Source organism: Colletotrichum graminicola, assembly GCF_000149035.1.
Source record: "Colletotrichum graminicola M1.001 genomic scaffold supercont1.18, whole genome shotgun sequence".
NCBI classification, from domain to species: domain Eukaryota; kingdom Fungi; phylum Ascomycota; class Sordariomycetes; order Glomerellales; family Glomerellaceae; genus Colletotrichum; species Colletotrichum graminicola.
In genome coordinates, this window is record NW_007361022.1 from 406,439 (window position 1) to 424,166 (window position 17,728).

Consider the following 17,728-nt stretch of genomic DNA (forward strand, 5'->3'; position numbering starts at 1 on the left):
ACTCAAAAGCGAATCGAAGAATACCAGATCAAAGCCCGCTCGGCTCGCGCCCCCCTTGGAGCTGGACACTTCTCTTACTCCTACGCCTGTTGAGTACCAGATACGCATGGCAAGTTGAACCTGACGTAAGCTTAGTTGCGTACGGTCAACCATTTGATATCACAACGCATACAATCCTGATACGGATTCTACATCTCTTTCACGAGTACATGGTCTCAGAAATTTTATTTTCACTTTCATTCGTATCTTTTTTGTAACAATCATAGAGAGCCTCGTCCTGAGCGGACGCGCAAGCTCTTCAATCCATACCACCAAGTTCTCGCCTAGCACGAGCCTCTCGCGCCCCCTTTTATCTCAGCCACAGTCTACAATGCTGCAGTCTGGTCGCGACCTTTTCCCAGCTACCCGACCGCAGTGCGGATTTTTCAAATGACATATCACTTTGTTTCTAGCAAGTAACGAGAGAATTCAGTGACGCTATATGCTCACCCGGGGGGGAGAGGGACCCCCCGAAACCAAAAAAGGAGGAAAAGAAGAAAAGAACGCCCGAATTCCATATGTATGCACTCGATCAAGCCCCAACGGTGTTCAGTCTTGACATCATCTGCTGCTCCGGGTTTGGCGTCAACCGCCGCGCAAGCGCCGGCTCCGGGATCCTCGAAGCCATGCGGTCGGGGATCAGGTCGGGGGTCACTGATCTGGACAGCTGCGGTTGCTGCTCGGGTGTTGGCGTCAGACGGCCCGCCAGCGCGGGCTCGGGGATCCGCGTGGCCATCCTGTCGGTGACGAGGTCGGGCGTGACGGCGCGAAGCTGCTGCTCGGTAGGCGACTTGGTGCGGGACGCCATGCTCTCGAAGACGAGCTCAATGTCGGGTGACGTAGAGCGGATGGGGTATTCCGTCGCCGGCGAGGCACGCAGCAAACGCGAGGTGGTGGGCTGCGGGTGTAGGATAGTAGGGGTCTCGACCTCGTCTATGACTGTAACCGGCACGGGACCGGGACCGGTACGGATCCTAGAGGGGAGGATCTGTTCAAAGCCTTGTTCCCTGGCGACCTTTTCGATGCTTTTGAAGTACTGCGTTCATCGATTAGTAAATTTTACTAGGTCGAACCCGCAGGGGGAGGGAAGTCTCACCTTGACTGTCTTGACCTGCAACTCCAGGGTCGCGTCCTCGTCCACAACAATCATCGGGTGAGGGTGCAGTTGCAGGCTGGAGAGCGTCCACATGTGGTTCACGCCTTGTTCGATGCACCTCTGCAGGGCGAGCGCCTTCTTAGCGCCCAAGATGATGGCAACCACCTCTCTCGCCTCGAGCACGGTCTGCACGCCGACGGTCAGGGCGAGCTTGGGGACCTTTTCGACGTCGTTGTCGAAGAAGCGCGAGTTGGCGAGGATGGTGTCGTAAGCGAGAGTCTTTACACGCGTCCTCGAGGCGAGACTGGAGCCGGGCTCGTTGAAGGCGATGTGGCCGTCCTCGCCTATGCCGGCGAGGAAGAGGTCGATGCCGCCGACGGCTTTGATCTTGGCCTCGTAGGCGACGCACTCGGCCTCCAAGTTTTGGGCGTTGCCGTTGAGGATGTTGACGTTGTTGGGGTGGATGTTTACGTGGGAGAAGAGGTGCTTCCACATGAACGAGTGGTAGCTTTCTGGGTGATCCCGAGGGATGCCGACGTACTCGTCCTGTTCATCATCAGAAAAGGTCGCAATGGGATAGAATATGAGACTGGTTTTTATTAGAGCTCACGTACCATGTTGAAGGTGATGACATTTTCAAATGAGATCTATAGTTGTAAGCTACAGGCCTCAAGTATTGGGCTTATAGGCACAGGACCCTACCTCTCCGGCCTTGTACTTCTGAACGAGGATTTTATACACACCCAGGGGACTGCTTCCGGTCGGCAGACCGAGCACGAACGGATGAGCTGGGGTGGGATTGAAGTGCTTGATGCGGTCAACGATGTAGCTTGCTACGTACGCGCTGGCGGCGTCAGCATCATCGCGGATAATCAGCCTCATCGTGGGATGTTTCTATGAATGTGGACTAGTAAGGGTTGTAACGATACAAGAAGGGACAGTAGGTGTGAGCCGCAAGGAACGTTGGTGATTTTGGGGTTGGTAGTTTGGATTCAACTTCGTGAAGGAGCGAGATAACAGAAGGGGCCAAAGCCGAATGAGCCCTGCTTATGAGGGACGACAGCATCGAAGGACGGCGGCCACAAGGTTCTGGCCACCAGGTTCTAGGGTTCACCCCCTTCCCTCAAGGGGTGTTTCCCTTCGTCGCACCCTTCGTCGCAGACGCCCTGACATCGCAGTCGTGCGGGAATCAGCCCCAAAGTCTGCTGAAGATTTCATCAAACCACCCCACGGAGGTGGAGGGGGATGGAACGTCACCGTTATCGGTGGTGTCTGAGAAGCGCGAAAAAGAAGTCCCACCACGAGAGCGGGCGTCCCACAAGCTACTGGGGAGGGCACATCAATTATTATCAACGTTGCCAGTTGCAGGTGTAGGCCGAGTCACCTGGTTCCCGGGATTGGATGGCGAAGCTCCGACTCATGTGGCCTGCGGAGTGGTCGGTTGATAAGGGGGCTATCAACTCCTCTGCGGACGATAGAGTTGGGTAAAGAGCAACACTTGCTCGGCCCCGTTCGGATCGATGGTCATCGTCATCCACGATTTAGACTCGTCATGGCCCAAAGTCCCCGAGCAAGGGTCGGCATGTCAGTTCAAGGCAGCGGTGGTGTTGAAGTAGCCACGCGGCCGGGACGATAAGCCACGCCTGCGCGCTTGCGGAAGATGCCCTCCAAAGAAGAGGTTACGGTTACTGTACTGTGTGGAGAGGCACTGATATCAGCAAAGTTCGAGGCGCTATGGCATGGGTGGCGAGTGCAGTCGTTTGCCATGGGCGGCGGCAGTGGGAGGGAGCCACAAAGTGTCCGTCCGTCTGTGACGTGAAGCCGGGAGCCCTGGTTTTGCGATCCGGCGGCTGTTGTTACCACTGCATGGCGTGCGGAGTCCTGTGCTTCGCATACAGCTGATGCATGGGAGAGATCTAACGTAACGGGCATCGTTCCCGCTTCTCGCCCGGCTGGATGCTCTGGAGAAGTAGTGTCCATGCCGAGCGGCTCGTGCTGGTTGCATAAGGGTGTTAGCCTAGCCATGTCAGTCGGACGTCGGCAATGGAAGACGCTCGCTGCCAACAGGTCCTGCAACGCGATTGATTGATTGCGACATCTACGGGATGGACTGACCAGAAAGAATCAAAACGAGACAGAAGGCTTCATCGTTGGGGGAAACCTATGGTCCTAGCACCCGGGCACGTCTCACGTTGTGTCGTTGCGGCATGATTGCTTCCTTGAAGTGACTCCGCTGTTGGTTGTTGCATGTCCTCCCAGAGAGCGGGGAATTGTCCCCCTCCAGCACTTGGACTGGGGTGTTCCTGCCTGGTCTTTGTGATGTGGTGCCGTCAAAGGCAACCACCCCCAACCACTCTTGGGGGGTTCCCCTTCTTAGCATTAGGGTGGTGTGCTTTGATCTACCAAAGGCAACGTTACAACTGGAGGGGCGATTTCCTTGCCCCGTCCATTATCGCATCTCACCTCGAACAAGTTGAACTGCAACAACCACTCACTGCCTATCGTGTGCTGGGTGGCCCAGAGAACCCGACTCGCAACCAAACCCAATGGGTGGGTTAAAGCCCCCCCAATTAAGAGTACCGCACCGAGGGCGGGAATGGTGGCTTGGCTGGCTGCTTGAAGGCGTCGAACAAGTGCGTCCCGTTGTTTCGGCACACTACCTACATATTCCTTTAGTTGCGTCGAGGCGAGGAGCCTCTCACCCATCCACTACTGCATCGGTTGCTTGTTACACGTGCTCGGCTACCTGTCGCGATCTACTGGGGTTCGCAATATGGCTCATCCTCAGTAACCATCTCCATACCGTCACCACCCATCATCGAACCCCCCTTTCTCCGTTTGGCCCATCCATATCAACACGAACATTCGACCCCCAAGTGACGTGGATTGGAGCATCGGGCCTTGACTGAACAAGGCTAGCTGAACCTGGTAGCAGGAGGAATACGGTGTGTCGCCCCATCGCCTGTGCGACGTTGAAGAGTGAAGCTACTTCGGTCTTTCCCGCTCTCACCTTGTCTAGGCGGCACATGGTTTCGCTTCCAGCTGGTTGCTCTACTCTGTAGCCCATTGGCCGTTGGCCGTTGTCGCCATCGCCTGTTTCTGCCTTCCGTTTGTTACCCATCCCGCTGCCGACCCCGTTGGATACGACGTCCCCAGCATACACCATCCCCGGGTAGTCGAACAGCCAACCGGCAGGTTCCATTCTTGCTACGTGCACACCATCGAAGTCCCATCCACCCGTACCTGGACCTGCCTTTCCGATCTGCTACCAGTCCGCCGTGGAGGCTGCCGTTTAAACATTGTGCACGGCATATTTGCGACCCTCCTCCTCTTCTTTTTCGCGCATCTCACACATCTATCTCGCCTGGCTTGTCTCCGGATGATATGGCTTGTGACCTGTCCCGCTTATCTACCGTCCAATATCTCGTCACCTGGATGGTTCAGCATCGTTCTAAGCTAACTCGCTCGAAACCTTTCCTTGTACCATGCAGCAGTACCCTCCTGCCATGACCACGTTTCCGAAAGCTTTCTTGGCCGCTGTTGTCAAGCAGCTGCTCCGGGGCAAGTCTCTGATACAAGCCCTCCTGGCCTTCTGGATCACCCCTTATTCCGGTTCCGGGAAACAGGCGAGGCCGACCGTCGAGTGTCCCAAGTCCGCGACGACGACGACATCATCATCACGGGACGTCGAGGAGTTCTTGAAGGAGGCCGAAGACCTGCTCCTGGGCCCTCTGCTCGACAATGGCCTACTCGCCCTTTCCAACGCCCTGAAGGCTCAATTCAGGGACAAGCTGCAGACGAGTATGGCCTGCATGCTGCCCTCGTACAACCATCAGCTCCCCGACGGGTACGAAGCCGGTCAGTATCTGGCGGTGGACGTTGGAGGATCGACACTCCGTGTCGCATTGGTGGAACTGCGGGGCCGGGACGCCAAGGGAAGTGAGGGAGAGGTTGTGCGGATGAGTTCGCTCAAGATTGATAGCGACATCAGAAATCTGGAGGGCATGGCTTTTTTCGACTGGATGGCCGAGAGGATATGGGAGATGGTCTCACAAGACGGACATGACCCTTCACAGCCCATGCCCATGGCGCTGGCTTGGAGCTTTCCCATAGAGTAAGTCACTAGTCGCCCCGCTTACACTCCCGCGATGAGCTAACTTGCACTTTCAAGACAAACATCATTGAAAGGCGGCCGTATCCACAGTATGGGAAAGGGCTTTCTCGCCGCCGAAGGCCTCATGGGCAAAGACCTCGGCGAGGTCATCGAGTCAGCCTGCTCGGCGAGGGGCATGAACGCGCAGCTGCGTGTGATCCTCAACGACGGCGGCGCCACGCTGCTCTCGCAGGCCTACGTTCACCCGGCCACGCGATTCGGCCTCATCCTCGGCACCGGCGTCAACATTGCCGCATACCTCCCTGTGTCTCTCATCGGGAGGCCCAAGTTCGGCGACCGCCCGCGGGAGTGGTGGGATGAGGCGCGCGACGTGATCGTTAACACGGAGCTCGGCATGTTCGGGCAGGACGTGCTGAGCGTGACGCGCTGGGACAGGTTGCTGAAGCAGGGGCACCCGAGGCCTGAATTGCAGCCTCTGGAGATGATGGTGAGCGGTTACTATCTCGGAGAGGTGGTGAGGTTTGCTTTGATCGAGGCAATCGAGACGACGGGGCTCTTCGGGGGCGTTGTGCCCAAGTCGCTCGAGGAGCCGTACTCTCTGAAATCGGAAACGATATCTGCCGTCGAAGGGTAACGTCCCCCCCCTTTGACCGTCATCCACGTGAAGGCGCTAACCATGTCATAGAGATGCGTCGCCGATGCTTACATCCTCCATAGACCTATTCGTCTCACTCTATCCCTCCTCTCACACACCAACCTCGTCCGATATGTCAGCACTGCGTAGTCTGGCATCCTTCGTCTCGAGAAGGTCGGCCGCCATCATCGCCGCTTGCCTACACGCAGTCTGGTCCTTGCGCCTCGAGGCGCTGAGCGAAGAGCCAGAGGAAGAGGCCTCTGACAGACTAGCGGAGGAGTCGAGTCTGGTCCGGACCATGGTTGCGTACAACGGCAGCGTTATCGAGTGCTATCCGGGATACCTGGCCATGTGTCAGGACTACGTAGACGCTCTGATCAACCGGGAAGACAGGAGCATCGACCTCGTGCTGGCGAAGGAGAGCTCATTACTAGGGGCTGGCGTTGCGCTGGCGATGGCGTGCGATGCATCCGAGTAAGATTTGCGTCGCGTAGAGAGTGTGTCGAAACGTAAGCATTGCATAATCAGGGGGAAATCGGCGCGTGGATTGCATGGCGAGGAGTCATAAGAACGAAATCATGTGCATAATAATCACAGGCGCAGCCTTTCAATTTCAAGGCCACTTGCGTGGCTAAAAGCTCGTACATAGTTTGACTCTTGGGTATCATTACTTTCATATCCATCCCTTTAACGCCGTTTTGACCGCAGAAGGCTCTCATTCGTCGTCAATCTCTTCAACCTTGCGCTTTTGACTCTTGCCACGAGCTTCACGCTTGACCTGACGAGGCTCGTCCTCATTCTCGTCATCAGAGCTGCTGTCGTCCGCCTCTTCCTCTTCGCGGCGACGCTGTTCTTCCAGCGCGCGCTTCATCTTGCGCAGGATCACCTGGTCGTCGTACAGATTGTCGAGACCCAGCTCCTAAAGTTCTCGTCAGACGGAGCGCTCTCGGAGTTTCATAACAAGTACATACCATGGAGCAGCCCGCAACGGGGCACTGCGCACGCTTCGTAGGCGCCTTCTGCAACATGTCGACGATCCATTGTTTCTCGTACGTGTGACTGCAGACATTGTTGCTGACCGGGTTTTCAAACAACTGCATCGAAAGCGGGCACCTATAATCTATAACCTCGCCCGCAATAACAATATCCTCATCACTATCGTCCGCCCGTTGAGCTCCGGGTTCGCCCTTAATGTTTCCGGGTTGGCGGTGCGTAGCAGGCATAACGGGGTTTCCAGCATTGTCGAACCACCGCTTGGCGTTAGGCAGGGGCACCTCCGTGTCCCCGTGCGCGGCGTCGTGCCAGAGCTTCTTGAAAGCGGCGTAGTCGTTGTTTAAGGCGTAGCGCTGATACGCGGGTTGGCGTTGGTAAGCATGGGTCTTATCGGCACGGCGCTGGCGGAGAATGTCAATGACAGAGTGATCCGGCGGCGGAGGCAGGTCGTCCACCGTGTCCCCTTCCTCGTCCATATTCGAGTCGTCGCCATGGGCTTCCACGCGGGTCCGCCTGCGCTGGCGCGGCGCCTGCTCGGGCATAGCCTGAAAGTACGACACCGTCTCCGCCATGGCAGCCTTTTCGTCATCGAGCTCGACTTGCCTGTCGATGAGGTCACGGAGGGCGGCCTCGGCCTCGGCCGTGAGGCGAGGGACCTCGTCGTCGAGAGTCGCGGTGTAGGTCTCAAGTTCGACCTCGCGCTGTGACTTCTCCTGGCTACCGAGGTCGTTGGACTCGGCGCGCTTCTCGACAAGGCGCTGGATATGCTCGTGACGGATGCGGACGCTGTCGTTGATGCCAGCAACGGAGGTGCCGAGATGCCGGATAGAGGCTTTTACGTGGTTCTGGTAACGGTGAACATCACGGCTGTTGGAGAGTTCGGCGATGGCGCGCTTAGCCTCCGCAGTAAGAGGGCAAGCGAGCGGTTCGTATTCGGGAAGGTCGCTTCCGGGAGCCTCGTCGTCGTTGTCGATTACTCTTCTTTCGGGGCGCCGTTGGCCTGGTCGGCGGCGTTCAAGGATGGGCATTGTAAGATGCGGACGACTGTGCGCCAAAGGAAGCCAGATATTCTCGTGCTAAATGGTATTTTCCTCTAATGTGTATCGCAGGTGCTTGTGTCGCGGATACGCTATAATGCGCTGACAATATCTGCCTTGAAGGTCTGTAGTTGAGATTGGAAATTTGGCACAAGTGACAAATTGGCCGACGCGATTGACGTGCCGTGACGCGTCGGTGGGGTTAAAGAGGGGATGGGGTACGTACCTCCCGTGTCCACTGTGGGGTGGTCTACCTAGAGTAGGTAGGTAGCAGAGCGTCCTTCGGTAGGTTCACTCAACCCACTCCAACTCGCCAGAGCATTTATGATGAACCGGAAGAGGGTTCGATCAATTCTCAAACACAGGGGCATTGTGTCATTTCTTTGTTCTTTAGTAGATTCCAATACCTCAACGCCAATGCCGTTGAAATATGGCATGGCCGACAACTTACACATGTGAGGCCACCGAAATCGATAGGGTTAAAAGGCTGTCACTTTTGTTCATCTTCAGATCGCATACCTACCTCTCTGCCCGCCTGTTGGCCATACACGACCTTCCTGGGGTGAATCTACTTTACACTAACGTAACATACGTTTTTCCATGGCCTTTCTTTCATTATGGGCTAGTGGCCATCACTGAGAGAAACTCTAGGGATAGCCAGGATACGTTCCACTGTCTTTGTGTCAGCTCTCTGCTCAATTCTGTAATAATTGCCATCTTCCTCAGACCGCAAACCTGTCAAAGTCATCTAATCATTTTGGTCATTCCTGCAGGTTCCACTTCTCCTCCCCCATTGACCCTGACTGCCGCGGGCCTCATAATTTACTGATCGCTCACGGTTGTCTCGGCGGGTCATGCCCATCCTGATCCACTCTCCATCGATGCAAACCTGATGCTCCCCCCCCTTCCCTTAAGGATATTCTCGTGGTCCGACTGTCTCTGCCGAATCTCGTGGGCCTTCTCGACCAATGGGATCTTCCAGAGAGGAAGCTCGGCTGGGCCCATAGAAGCTCGGCGACAAATGTTTTGGATATCATCTGCCTGTCTCATCGCGGCGAAAACAGCCGTGATATTCCGCTGAAGCTCTTCAACCTCTTGACCGAAGCGGTCGATGCGGCTCGTGACCCGTCCTCTCTGGTAGAGCCATTCATGAGCCTGTCTCCTTGCCCTGGGGCAGATTCCGTGCCACTCTTCCTCCTCAGGGGGTACCTCCTGGCCGGCCATGAACATGGCATAGTCATAGGGCGCAATGGTCCACACCACACCGTCCAATGTTTCTCTGGCCTCTCCTAGTGCATTGATGGCGGCCTTCCGCTCCCGCAGCTTCTTTCCAAGCTCATCTAACAGGGTCTGAAGAACCTCGACCGTCGAGGGGGATTGCGAGAGGCGCAGAAGTTCTGCGGTCGGGGACTCGGTATCTGGGAAGTCGTTTTCGCAGATGTCGTCGACGGGGCCTATGTTCCCTGCTCTTGTGTCTCGTTCTGGGATTTCGGGCTTGGGATTGTTATTGAGAAAGGCTACATTGTCCTTGACATGGCCTATAATGCGTCCGTTTTGACGCAGCATCCGGGTAAAGGACGGCATCTTGAGTGAATGATCTGGTGTTCTTGCATCCGTGTCAGGAATTGATTTCTCGCTGGCTCTACTTTGACGCTTTGCTTGATGTTGATTTGATTTTCTTTTCTGTGCTGAATGCTTCGTTTGAGTGGATTGTGCTTTCTTATATGTAGGGCTGACTGGGGGGACTCCGATGAAGTCTTCACCTCTCGTGGTAGTGAATCATTCGAAAGCTCCAACTCTGTAAGTGACTGAGTCCACGAGATGCGGAAATCATTAGTCACACAGGGTTTGGAGTGTAGAGAGTGATGTAGAGTCAAACACGCTTGTCGTCAGTGCCTACAGATGTTTGCGTTTGCACATCATTCTGCACCGACTGTCCTGTACAGTACGATGGCTCTGAGCATTTTCACCGAATCCCCGCAACTTCTCCCAAGCGGCTCTCGATGTCTGTTTGAAAATGGTTCTTTGGAATTAGCGGCACAGCCGCAGCAGACGTGCCCTTGAATTCTGAGGCAAACCAAGCACCACGCGCCATCCAGAGTCCGCAAACTCGCTTGGAAGATACTTCTCTTCCAGCTGATAAACCATTATTACCACGAGACCTCCTTCAACCCTTAATCTGCCTCCCATGCCGGTTCCCCGCTCATAATCTGGGACCAAATCTTCCGGTCCTCCCCATCCTACTTCTCCTGAGGCTGAACGTCGTATCTGGACGCTCTGGCAGTCTCCTCCTCACCTTCTTCCGCCATTACATCATCGCCGTAGTTGGTCGCACGTCCCATCATACTAAAGGTGACGTTCGCAACTGACACTTGCATATCATTCACCGTAACTGCTACCGCGTCATGCGGGAATGCTCCCTCCGAGGCGGCTGTCTCCCCACTTTCTAGCCTGTTCTTGGCGTCAGAGGCGGTATGCTTCGTTTCCTTGCCCACGATCTTCATCTCGCAGTCGCCTTGAAGTATCTTAATGACAGGCAGCTGGTCGGTCATATGCGTATGGGTTGTGATTTGGTCTCGCTTTGACCTGGCATTTGAAGGGTGCCAGTTGCAAGAAAAATTGGTATTTTGGTATTTGGGGATCCCCAACTAAACCCTTGGCGAGTCTTCATTAGTCGCAAAAAATTCTAGACATGGGCTCCGTCTCCTATTGACAAGCAATAAGTGGCGCGGCGCCTTCCGTTGACCGCTCCAGGATCCAAGACACGGCCGACCCGATACCCTGGCCTCCTTTTGCATTCCTAGCTATGAGCATAGATGGAATAGCAGGCAGACACTATTCCTGTGGCTGCCGACGAGGACAGATATGCTGCCAATGGCCTGACATCGAGCCTTTGCAGCGGCTTGGGTAATGAGATTGGTCATTGAGGTATGGCGGCCACTCCAAGAAACATGGCTAAAGACATATTTATGTACCATAAGGGCAAAGATTCACACAGGTAACATATACCAAATGGGTGGCCTTGATAGGCTGTCATTGTTGACCAAGTTGTTGTTTGGCCGGCGAGTATTGGCGCCCATAGGCCCAGTCCATGAGGTTCTGATCTTGCTGCTTGAGATCCAATCAAAAGAAGCGAGCGTGAGAAGAATGCCATGCGTCATGCTTGGTGCGGTTTTCTATTGTGCTCCCAACCTCAAGGGCTTCGATTCTATGTATGCCGGGCTCTCTGAACCCTCCTCTCGTCTGTAAATACGCCGAGCCGATGCTCAGCCTGCCCGTCCCATGTCGAGTACCAACAATGGTCTCTCGACTTTGTTGACATCGTACACTCGTAGATATTCGCCGTGCAGTTGCTCTCGGTATCCTTTGTAACTCCGTCCAACATATGAACACGCAAAAAACAAAAATAAGATGCTGCGGAAAATGCCCAAACAGTTATGCCCAATAAATCATGTCTCATGTCCATTCCAGAGTTGTCGTTCCCCCCCCCCCCTCATTACATCTTTCTTCGTCCTAAATCATTCTGATTTTCTTCTTTTCGTTTTCAGCGGCTTCGTAGATGGCCGCCGCCCCTGCTTGCAACGTAGCAGCGGTGTGCTGTAGATGTAGAAAGGGCGCAGCGCCCAAGACAGGATGCAGCGTGGCATTTCAGTGTAAATGCGCTGATAGCAGCGGCAGCTGCAGCAAGCGACCAGTGACGCCAGGATCAATCGACAATCTCGTCGGAGCTGCTGCTACTCGACCCGGACGTCACGCTCATGCTCTGGCGCGCGGTATGGACCAACCTATAGATGCCAAATGCGACGAGGGCGAGCACGATGAAGAGAATGATGACGATGATGGCGATGACATCGTTTTGTTTGACCATGGCTGCGGTTGCAGTGCGGGGGCTTTCCCGTCACGATCTGACACCAGCGAGGAGGGCCTGAACGGGGAATGGAGGTGTGATGGGCGGTGTGGAACTGGTGTGGGGTGGTGTCTGCTGAGTCCCGGTGGCTGGGGGGGAAGAGGTACGGAGCTCGAGCGGAGTCGCCGTGCGCCGAAGAATGTTCGGGTCTCGGGAGAAAAGTAGGGTTTCGGTGATGATTTTCAACGGTATGTCCAAGAGGAAGGGTTGAAGAAAGGATATGGTGTCGGCGGGTGGGATAGCGGTTGGATAAAGCGCTTTTTTTTTTTATACAAGATCGCAAGCACCGATATGTGATGTGTATTGAGTCTAAGGCGGTTGTGGCGGAGGTTGAGTAGGTTGGCCGAAACGGACGATGGGATTGTTTGCTTCTTGAGGTCCGTGAATTGTAGATGGAAGCAGGCTATCAACAAGGAATATACCAGACAAAAGGGAGAGCGGAAGACCAGAAGGCGAGGAATGCAACGCGGGCAGCTTCACGTTAAAAAGCAGCGTTGCCCCGCCACCAGCTTTACGGCCCAAGTCAACAGAAATGCGAGAGGCTGGTCGAGAAAAAGCGCGGCAACGCTACCAGCCTACCACACCACACACGACACCCAACCGCCTGCAAAACAGGGGTCTCCAACTGTTTTAGTGGGCCTTACCGGCTTTTTGACATCCTCACCCAACCTCGTGGGCTTCTCAGCTTGGTTGCCCCCCACCGTTTTTCTTCTTCCGTGTATTCGTATGTACCTTTCCATACATATCCGAGTGCAAAGAGACTTTGTAGACGATCTCACGGGCGGTACCTGCATCGTGCCTGAACTCAGCACCGACGACATCCATTCGGGATGGATTTTGTTCATGAATTCGTAACAAGGCTTACGGCTGACATGGGCCGGATCTTGATTCACCCATTGAATCGCTCCCAAAGGAGCCCGATTTCCTGCTGTTGTGTCGGTGATGGGAATACAGAAAATGATCGCTTGCACCGAAAGACTGAGAGGGGAACCACAGCCTGTTTCCAGCAATAGGAAATCCGAATCCTGTGTTGTACCTTTGTTTACTCGGGTAGATAGTAGGCCTAGCCGGAAAGTCATGAGCCTAAGTACAAGTGAGGCCTTACTAGACCATCTTCAGAGAACCCCCGCAAGATAGAGAGACCAAGACGACGGAGAAGAAAAACAAATTGCCGGCGTAACAGTCCCCAAAAGCCCGCGGCGATAACAGATGCATGACCAGCCCAAAAAACCATTTCCCTTAAATGTCGAGCTTTTGTACTAAACCTGGGCCTCCTCCGTGGGCTCGGGGCCCGCCTTGATGATACGAATGTGTCTTTCGTAGAATTGCAGCATCTTCAAGTGGTATCCTGTAAGCATCTTCCTCGAAAAGTTAAAGTGGGGCTACTTGCAGCATGTGCCTTACCTTTTGGGGGCATCGCTTGTACACGACGTCCTTGGAGTGCTTAGTCTTCTGGCCATTGCGCCAGTTCAGATAGATGATCAATGATCCGGATTCCTCGTCCTCACAGGCGTCAATGCTCTCGACCTCCTCTTCCCAGCTGCCGCTAGGTAAAGTCCAGGCTTTGCTCTTGGCCTCCTTTGCCGACGCAGGAGGGGTAGACTCGGCGGGGTGGCCGCTTCGCTTAGACTTCTTGGTGGTTGCTGGTGGTGTGGCCGAAGATCCAGAAGGACGACCGCGCTTCTTTGTGGCCTTGGCCTTGGACTTCTCCTCAAAAAGCGCTTCGCGCCCACCGAGCTTTCTCAGGTATCCCTCCAAGATCTCGGATGCGCCTTCCCTGTCAATGTATTAGTTATTATGCGACCCAATGCCCCACCCGCCTCCCCTTAGCGAATGTCGCAACCTACTTCAAGCTGTCTTCGGGCTCCCAGGTCTGGTCGGCCTTCTTCTCATAGCCTTCCCACTTGACGCGGAAGTTGACGGTACCCTACAAAACATGTTGGCCACTGAATAGCGCAGGGAAGTAAAGGGAACGCTTACGTCTTCGGCGACCAGATGGTCGAGGATCTTCTCTACAATGTACCTGAAGCAATGTCAGCCCGACTTATTCGGCCGGGAAGTGACGTTGGAGAACACACTCGTCGGGCTCCAGATCCTCATCCTCGTCCTCATCTTCCTCGTCTTCGTCTTCGTCACTCTTTACTGTTGATTTGGCGGGGCCGCCGTTTAAGTCGCCCTTGATCTCCGGGATATCCTCCTCTTCGCTCTTAGTCTGGAGGACGTCGTCTCGGTATTCGGCCGATCGGGACTTGGCACGCTTCTCCTTGAGGGGGATCGCGATTCCGTCGCCCGGATCGGATTGCTCGTCGTCACTAATGGCTGCAGAAGCAATCAGCTTTCTGGGTCCTTTTTGTTTGTACGTCTTTGGGCGCGGCATTTTGGCGGTTGGGGGAGGATTGCGCGATCGTCGTGATATCGGATGTGTTGTAGCAACCAGACGCGCTTCGATTACAGCGCAGAGTAGAATTGGAGGTGGGAAGATGAGAAGCTTACCAGGTGGCATCGCGAATAGTACTTGTTGATTATTTAGGCAGGTGCTTGCATGAGTCTACGTACAATGGATGATATTATCCGTTGATTGAAGTTGCGCAAAGCGAATAACGGCAGGAAGCAGCGACGCGGTTCCAGACGGGACAAGCGGCTTATGGCGCGTCCGACATCACGTGATCGGAAAGCTTCGTTCCCGCCTTTTTCTGGGTACTGGTCAAGAGCTTGTGTGGAGCCCGAATCGGTGGACCAAGCTCCACGGTCCAATCAGCATGTGCGCCGATGGCCTTTTTTCTTTTATGGATACTTACCTGCCTTACCTGTGGTATGAGAAGAAGTCAAAGATGACGAACAAGAACCTTCGGTGTTGTTTGGCGGATACTTAAATGAACTGGGACAGATCGCAACGGCAATCCATTTTCATTCGTACGGGCGTCGTCTGGGCAATATCAACAGGCACGACCTCCTCCCCAGGGTTTCCCCAAATTGAGGCCGCCGCCTTCTTAATCAAATCCAATAGCAACCTCACAATGTCCATCGTCCACGAGATAAAGTTAGGGGTCATCTTCAGCAGCTGGCGATGATGTTTAACAAATAGCTGCGGAACCAGACGCCTCTTAATCATTCAGCCCATGACATCTGGCAATTTCAGAACTTATGACCCTTCGTAGCCTCAATTTCCTGGGAAGGCAGTTTCCGGATCCTAAGTCGACTGTGATGCTTCAACCAACGGAAACATCTCTCGTCATGCAGAGTGTCTGCATGGAGCTGCAGAAGCGTAATGAGCATCTTATCAAAAGTCTCTGCAGCGCAAAAGGGGGCAGCGGTTTGCTTCCTCTCCAGTTAAATCAACACTATGGACTATCCTCAATGAGGCTTAGGCAAGAGCGCTCGCAGCATGGATTTCGTCTGCACAAGTGGCGGGCGACTGCCCGGCATTATGAATGGCGAGAACCATTGTCTACTTCATCCAACAACGCCTCTCTTCTCCCTCACAGCAACAACTCCAGGCAGTAGCCCTAAGGTGATATTTTGAAGCTGCAGGACAGGCCAGCATGCGCCTGCTGCTTTGGGAAGTGGACAAAGCGCGTCGGGACACTGGAGTAACGCTGTTGAAGAAGGAGCGGGAAAGTATCGGTGTCGTGCAGGTTCTGACGTTGGATTGCAGATGAAGCCCCTAATGGACGGTCCGGACAGGGCTAACCCAAGATGTTGCGGCTGCAAGAGGTGTCTCTTCGGGGCTGGATGCTATCCCTGGGGCAAACACGGGGAGAAAGAGGGGGAAACGAAACTGCAGGCAAACAATAGGCAGTCCGCAAGCCTTCGCGCAGCCAGTCAATCGTGGTTTAGGATGGTGTGTCGCGGATGCGCAATGTCTAATAGGTATGAGACGAAACCTGCCAGCCAGGTAGATACGACTGACTCTGTTGGCACCACTGGCACCAGGCTCTTCACCGACTCCCCCTGGATGATCTCCCGGAAGCCCTCCCCCACCCCTGCCTGAACAACGAGATCGGACACACACAAGTCAGCAGTGTGGGTCCAGTAACCCAAAGAAACAAACCAGGAACGCCTGCCCGCGCCCCAGGTTGTCGGCCAGTCGGGCCAACCCGGCAAGTTAAAAGCAAGATGTTAGTCTCAGTTGCCAATGGGTGGGTTAGCAGCTCACAGCGGGAACGGCTTGCTACCATTGCAAATAGTACAATAACACAACCACAAGCTACGAGACGGAGAGCATGAAGGAATGAATTCCATGTTCCACCTGCTGCAATCGCTGTGCTGTTCGCCGCAGTCGGACCAGGAACGCCTTAAGGCGCCGTTGCAGACTATGAGAAGACACAGGGTTGAGTCTCAGCATCACCCGAAGGCCGATCAAAGGTAAGTCCAGAACAGGCAGCGGGATCAACGCTACAGTTTTTGCTGGCTACGGCGATACCTAGAGGTTAGGCTTGAAAGAATAAGCGCGATAGTTTAAACATACAAAAACTGGTTAGGTAGTTCGACAACGTGGCATTGCAAATTTGCAGGGAATGCTTTAACACGTGTTTTTTTTTTTTCTTCTTCATCTTTTTTCTTCTTTCTTTTTTGAAAGTTCAAGCACTTGCTTACCTGGGGGGAGCGTGTTGTGCTCAATGCGGCGTGAGTACGGACTTCCAAGAGAAGATGCTGAACCAGGGTATCTTGAGGACTTTGTGTGAGAAACGAGGACTGATACCGCAGGTCAGGCAGGGTTGGTCAGAGGTGTCGAACTGCCGATCTTGGTATCCTTGAAAAAGCCACGAGCACTCGGGCATCGTAGCAAAACGCTCAGCTCATACTTCTAATTAGGTCAAAATCAGTACTGCGCTAAAGTTTCACTGCTCTCAATCTTTTGTTCGGGACGCGTCCAATGGTCATTAAACCATAATGAGTGAGTGCGTGCCCTGTCTGTACCCCCTCCCGAGGTGGACTCGAGTTATAGACTTTATCCAGGCTATCCGACACGTAATTTGGGCTCAATGAGGCAGCTCGACAGGGTTGAAAAGGTGTTTGTCGTTTCGGCTCGGCATGTTGAGGGGGGGAAGACCATACCATGGACGAAAATGCTCGGGCGAAGCTTCCTCGAATAAAAGGTTTACCGTGCACCCCTCCCCCAAGGGACCCCCGGCGGCGCTAGGCCGGTAAAAGTGATGCACAGGGCGGTGCCGGGTTGTTCCTCTCGTTTCCGCGGGCTACCTAGATTAGCAGCACTAAGCAACATGTGAGAGAGAGAAGGTTGGAATGGGGGAGAAGGACCATGGGCGGAATGGCCTTGACGTTCGTTCTGTGAACCTAAGCGAACTCGAACACATTACGTGCTGGGCGAGTTTAGGGGCGTCTTGATAGGCGGTTGGAGAGGTGTCGAGTTAGGCTTTGGGCTCGCGTGGGGAGCGTCTTGGGAGATGGGCACTGCGCAATACCATGTAGAGGAGCTGCTTGTGGTTGGGGCTGGGAAACTATGGCTGAGCCATGTAACCTCGCAAGGAAAGGCAAAAAGGGAAAGGAAGGGAGGCAACTATTGAGTACCTATACGGATACCTACCTACCTACCTATCTACCTTGGGTACCTATATACATACCACCTGTATCCGTATATGAGGGACTGCTATGAAGGAGCGATGGGGGGGTATGCTGTTGATGAACACAAGGGCCAGGCTACGAGATGCTCCTGAACATGGTTCGATGGCCCACCATGGTTTGAATACGTCTTGGTAGTAGTAGTTAGTTGGCCCCAGGCCGACATGCAGTGAGTGAGCAGGTACTTTTGCGATTGGAAACCCCGGTGCAGCAAAACTTTTCCTGTGTTTTGTTGGCTGCTCAGTTTCAACTTACCTACCTAGGTACCTAAAATGAAGCTCAACTTGGGTTCTTGCCCCTATTCTCTTGCACGCTCACTATTGGC

General features: G+C 54.3%; 7 protein-coding genes across 7 annotated transcripts; 2 read left to right on the forward strand and 5 right to left on the reverse strand.

Moving 5' to 3' along the window:
- Window positions 1-571: 571 nt before the first annotated feature.
- Window positions 572-2,017, reverse strand: GLRG_05400 (glucosamine-6-phosphate isomerase; the record flags this gene model as incomplete). The annotated part of the gene is made up of 4 exons (XM_008096085.1): window positions 572-1,075; window positions 1,136-1,681; window positions 1,750-1,782; window positions 1,838-2,017. 4 exons carry the CDS (start codon window positions 2,015-2,017, stop codon window positions 572-574), a joined length of 1,263 nt encoding a protein of 420 aa, XP_008094276.1.
- Window positions 2,018-4,620: 2,603 nt separating this feature from the next.
- GLRG_05401 (hexokinase) lies at window positions 4,621-6,361 on the forward strand (the record flags this gene model as incomplete). The annotated part of the gene is made up of 3 exons (XM_008096086.1): window positions 4,621-5,249; window positions 5,307-5,879; window positions 5,935-6,361. The coding sequence occupies 3 exons, from the start codon at window positions 4,621-4,623 to the stop codon at window positions 6,359-6,361; spliced, it is 1,629 nt and encodes a 542-aa protein (XP_008094277.1).
- A 237-nt stretch (window positions 6,362-6,598) lies between these two features.
- On the reverse strand, window positions 6,599-7,904 carry GLRG_05402 (uncharacterized protein; the record flags this gene model as incomplete). Its single annotated transcript, XM_008096087.1, has 2 exons — window positions 6,599-6,802; window positions 6,855-7,904. 2 exons carry the CDS (start codon window positions 7,902-7,904, stop codon window positions 6,599-6,601), a joined length of 1,254 nt encoding a protein of 417 aa, XP_008094278.1.
- An 861-nt stretch (window positions 7,905-8,765) lies between these two features.
- GLRG_05403 (uncharacterized protein) lies at window positions 8,766-9,497 on the reverse strand (the record flags this gene model as incomplete). The annotated part of the gene is made up of 1 exon (XM_008096088.1): window positions 8,766-9,497. One exon carries the CDS (start codon window positions 9,495-9,497, stop codon window positions 8,766-8,768), a length of 732 nt encoding a protein of 243 aa, XP_008094279.1.
- Window positions 9,498-10,153: 656 nt separating this feature from the next.
- GLRG_05404 (uncharacterized protein) lies at window positions 10,154-10,465 on the reverse strand (the record flags this gene model as incomplete). The annotated part of the gene is made up of 1 exon (XM_008096089.1): window positions 10,154-10,465. The coding sequence occupies one exon, from the start codon at window positions 10,463-10,465 to the stop codon at window positions 10,154-10,156; it is 312 nt and encodes a 103-aa protein (XP_008094280.1).
- A 1,007-nt stretch (window positions 10,466-11,472) lies between these two features.
- Window positions 11,473-11,859, forward strand: GLRG_05405 (uncharacterized protein; the record flags this gene model as incomplete). The annotated part of the gene is made up of 1 exon (XM_008096090.1): window positions 11,473-11,859. A coding segment is annotated over one exon (387 nt), but the record flags the coding sequence as incomplete, so codon positions are not given.
- Window positions 11,860-13,079: 1,220 nt separating this feature from the next.
- On the reverse strand, window positions 13,080-14,323 carry GLRG_05406 (chromo domain-containing protein; the record flags this gene model as incomplete). Its single annotated transcript, XM_008096091.1, has 6 exons — window positions 13,080-13,154; window positions 13,225-13,597; window positions 13,668-13,747; window positions 13,801-13,843; window positions 13,899-14,139; window positions 14,314-14,323. 6 exons carry the CDS (start codon window positions 14,321-14,323, stop codon window positions 13,080-13,082), a joined length of 822 nt encoding a protein of 273 aa, XP_008094282.1.
- Between the last annotated feature and the right edge of the window lie 3,405 nt (window positions 14,324-17,728).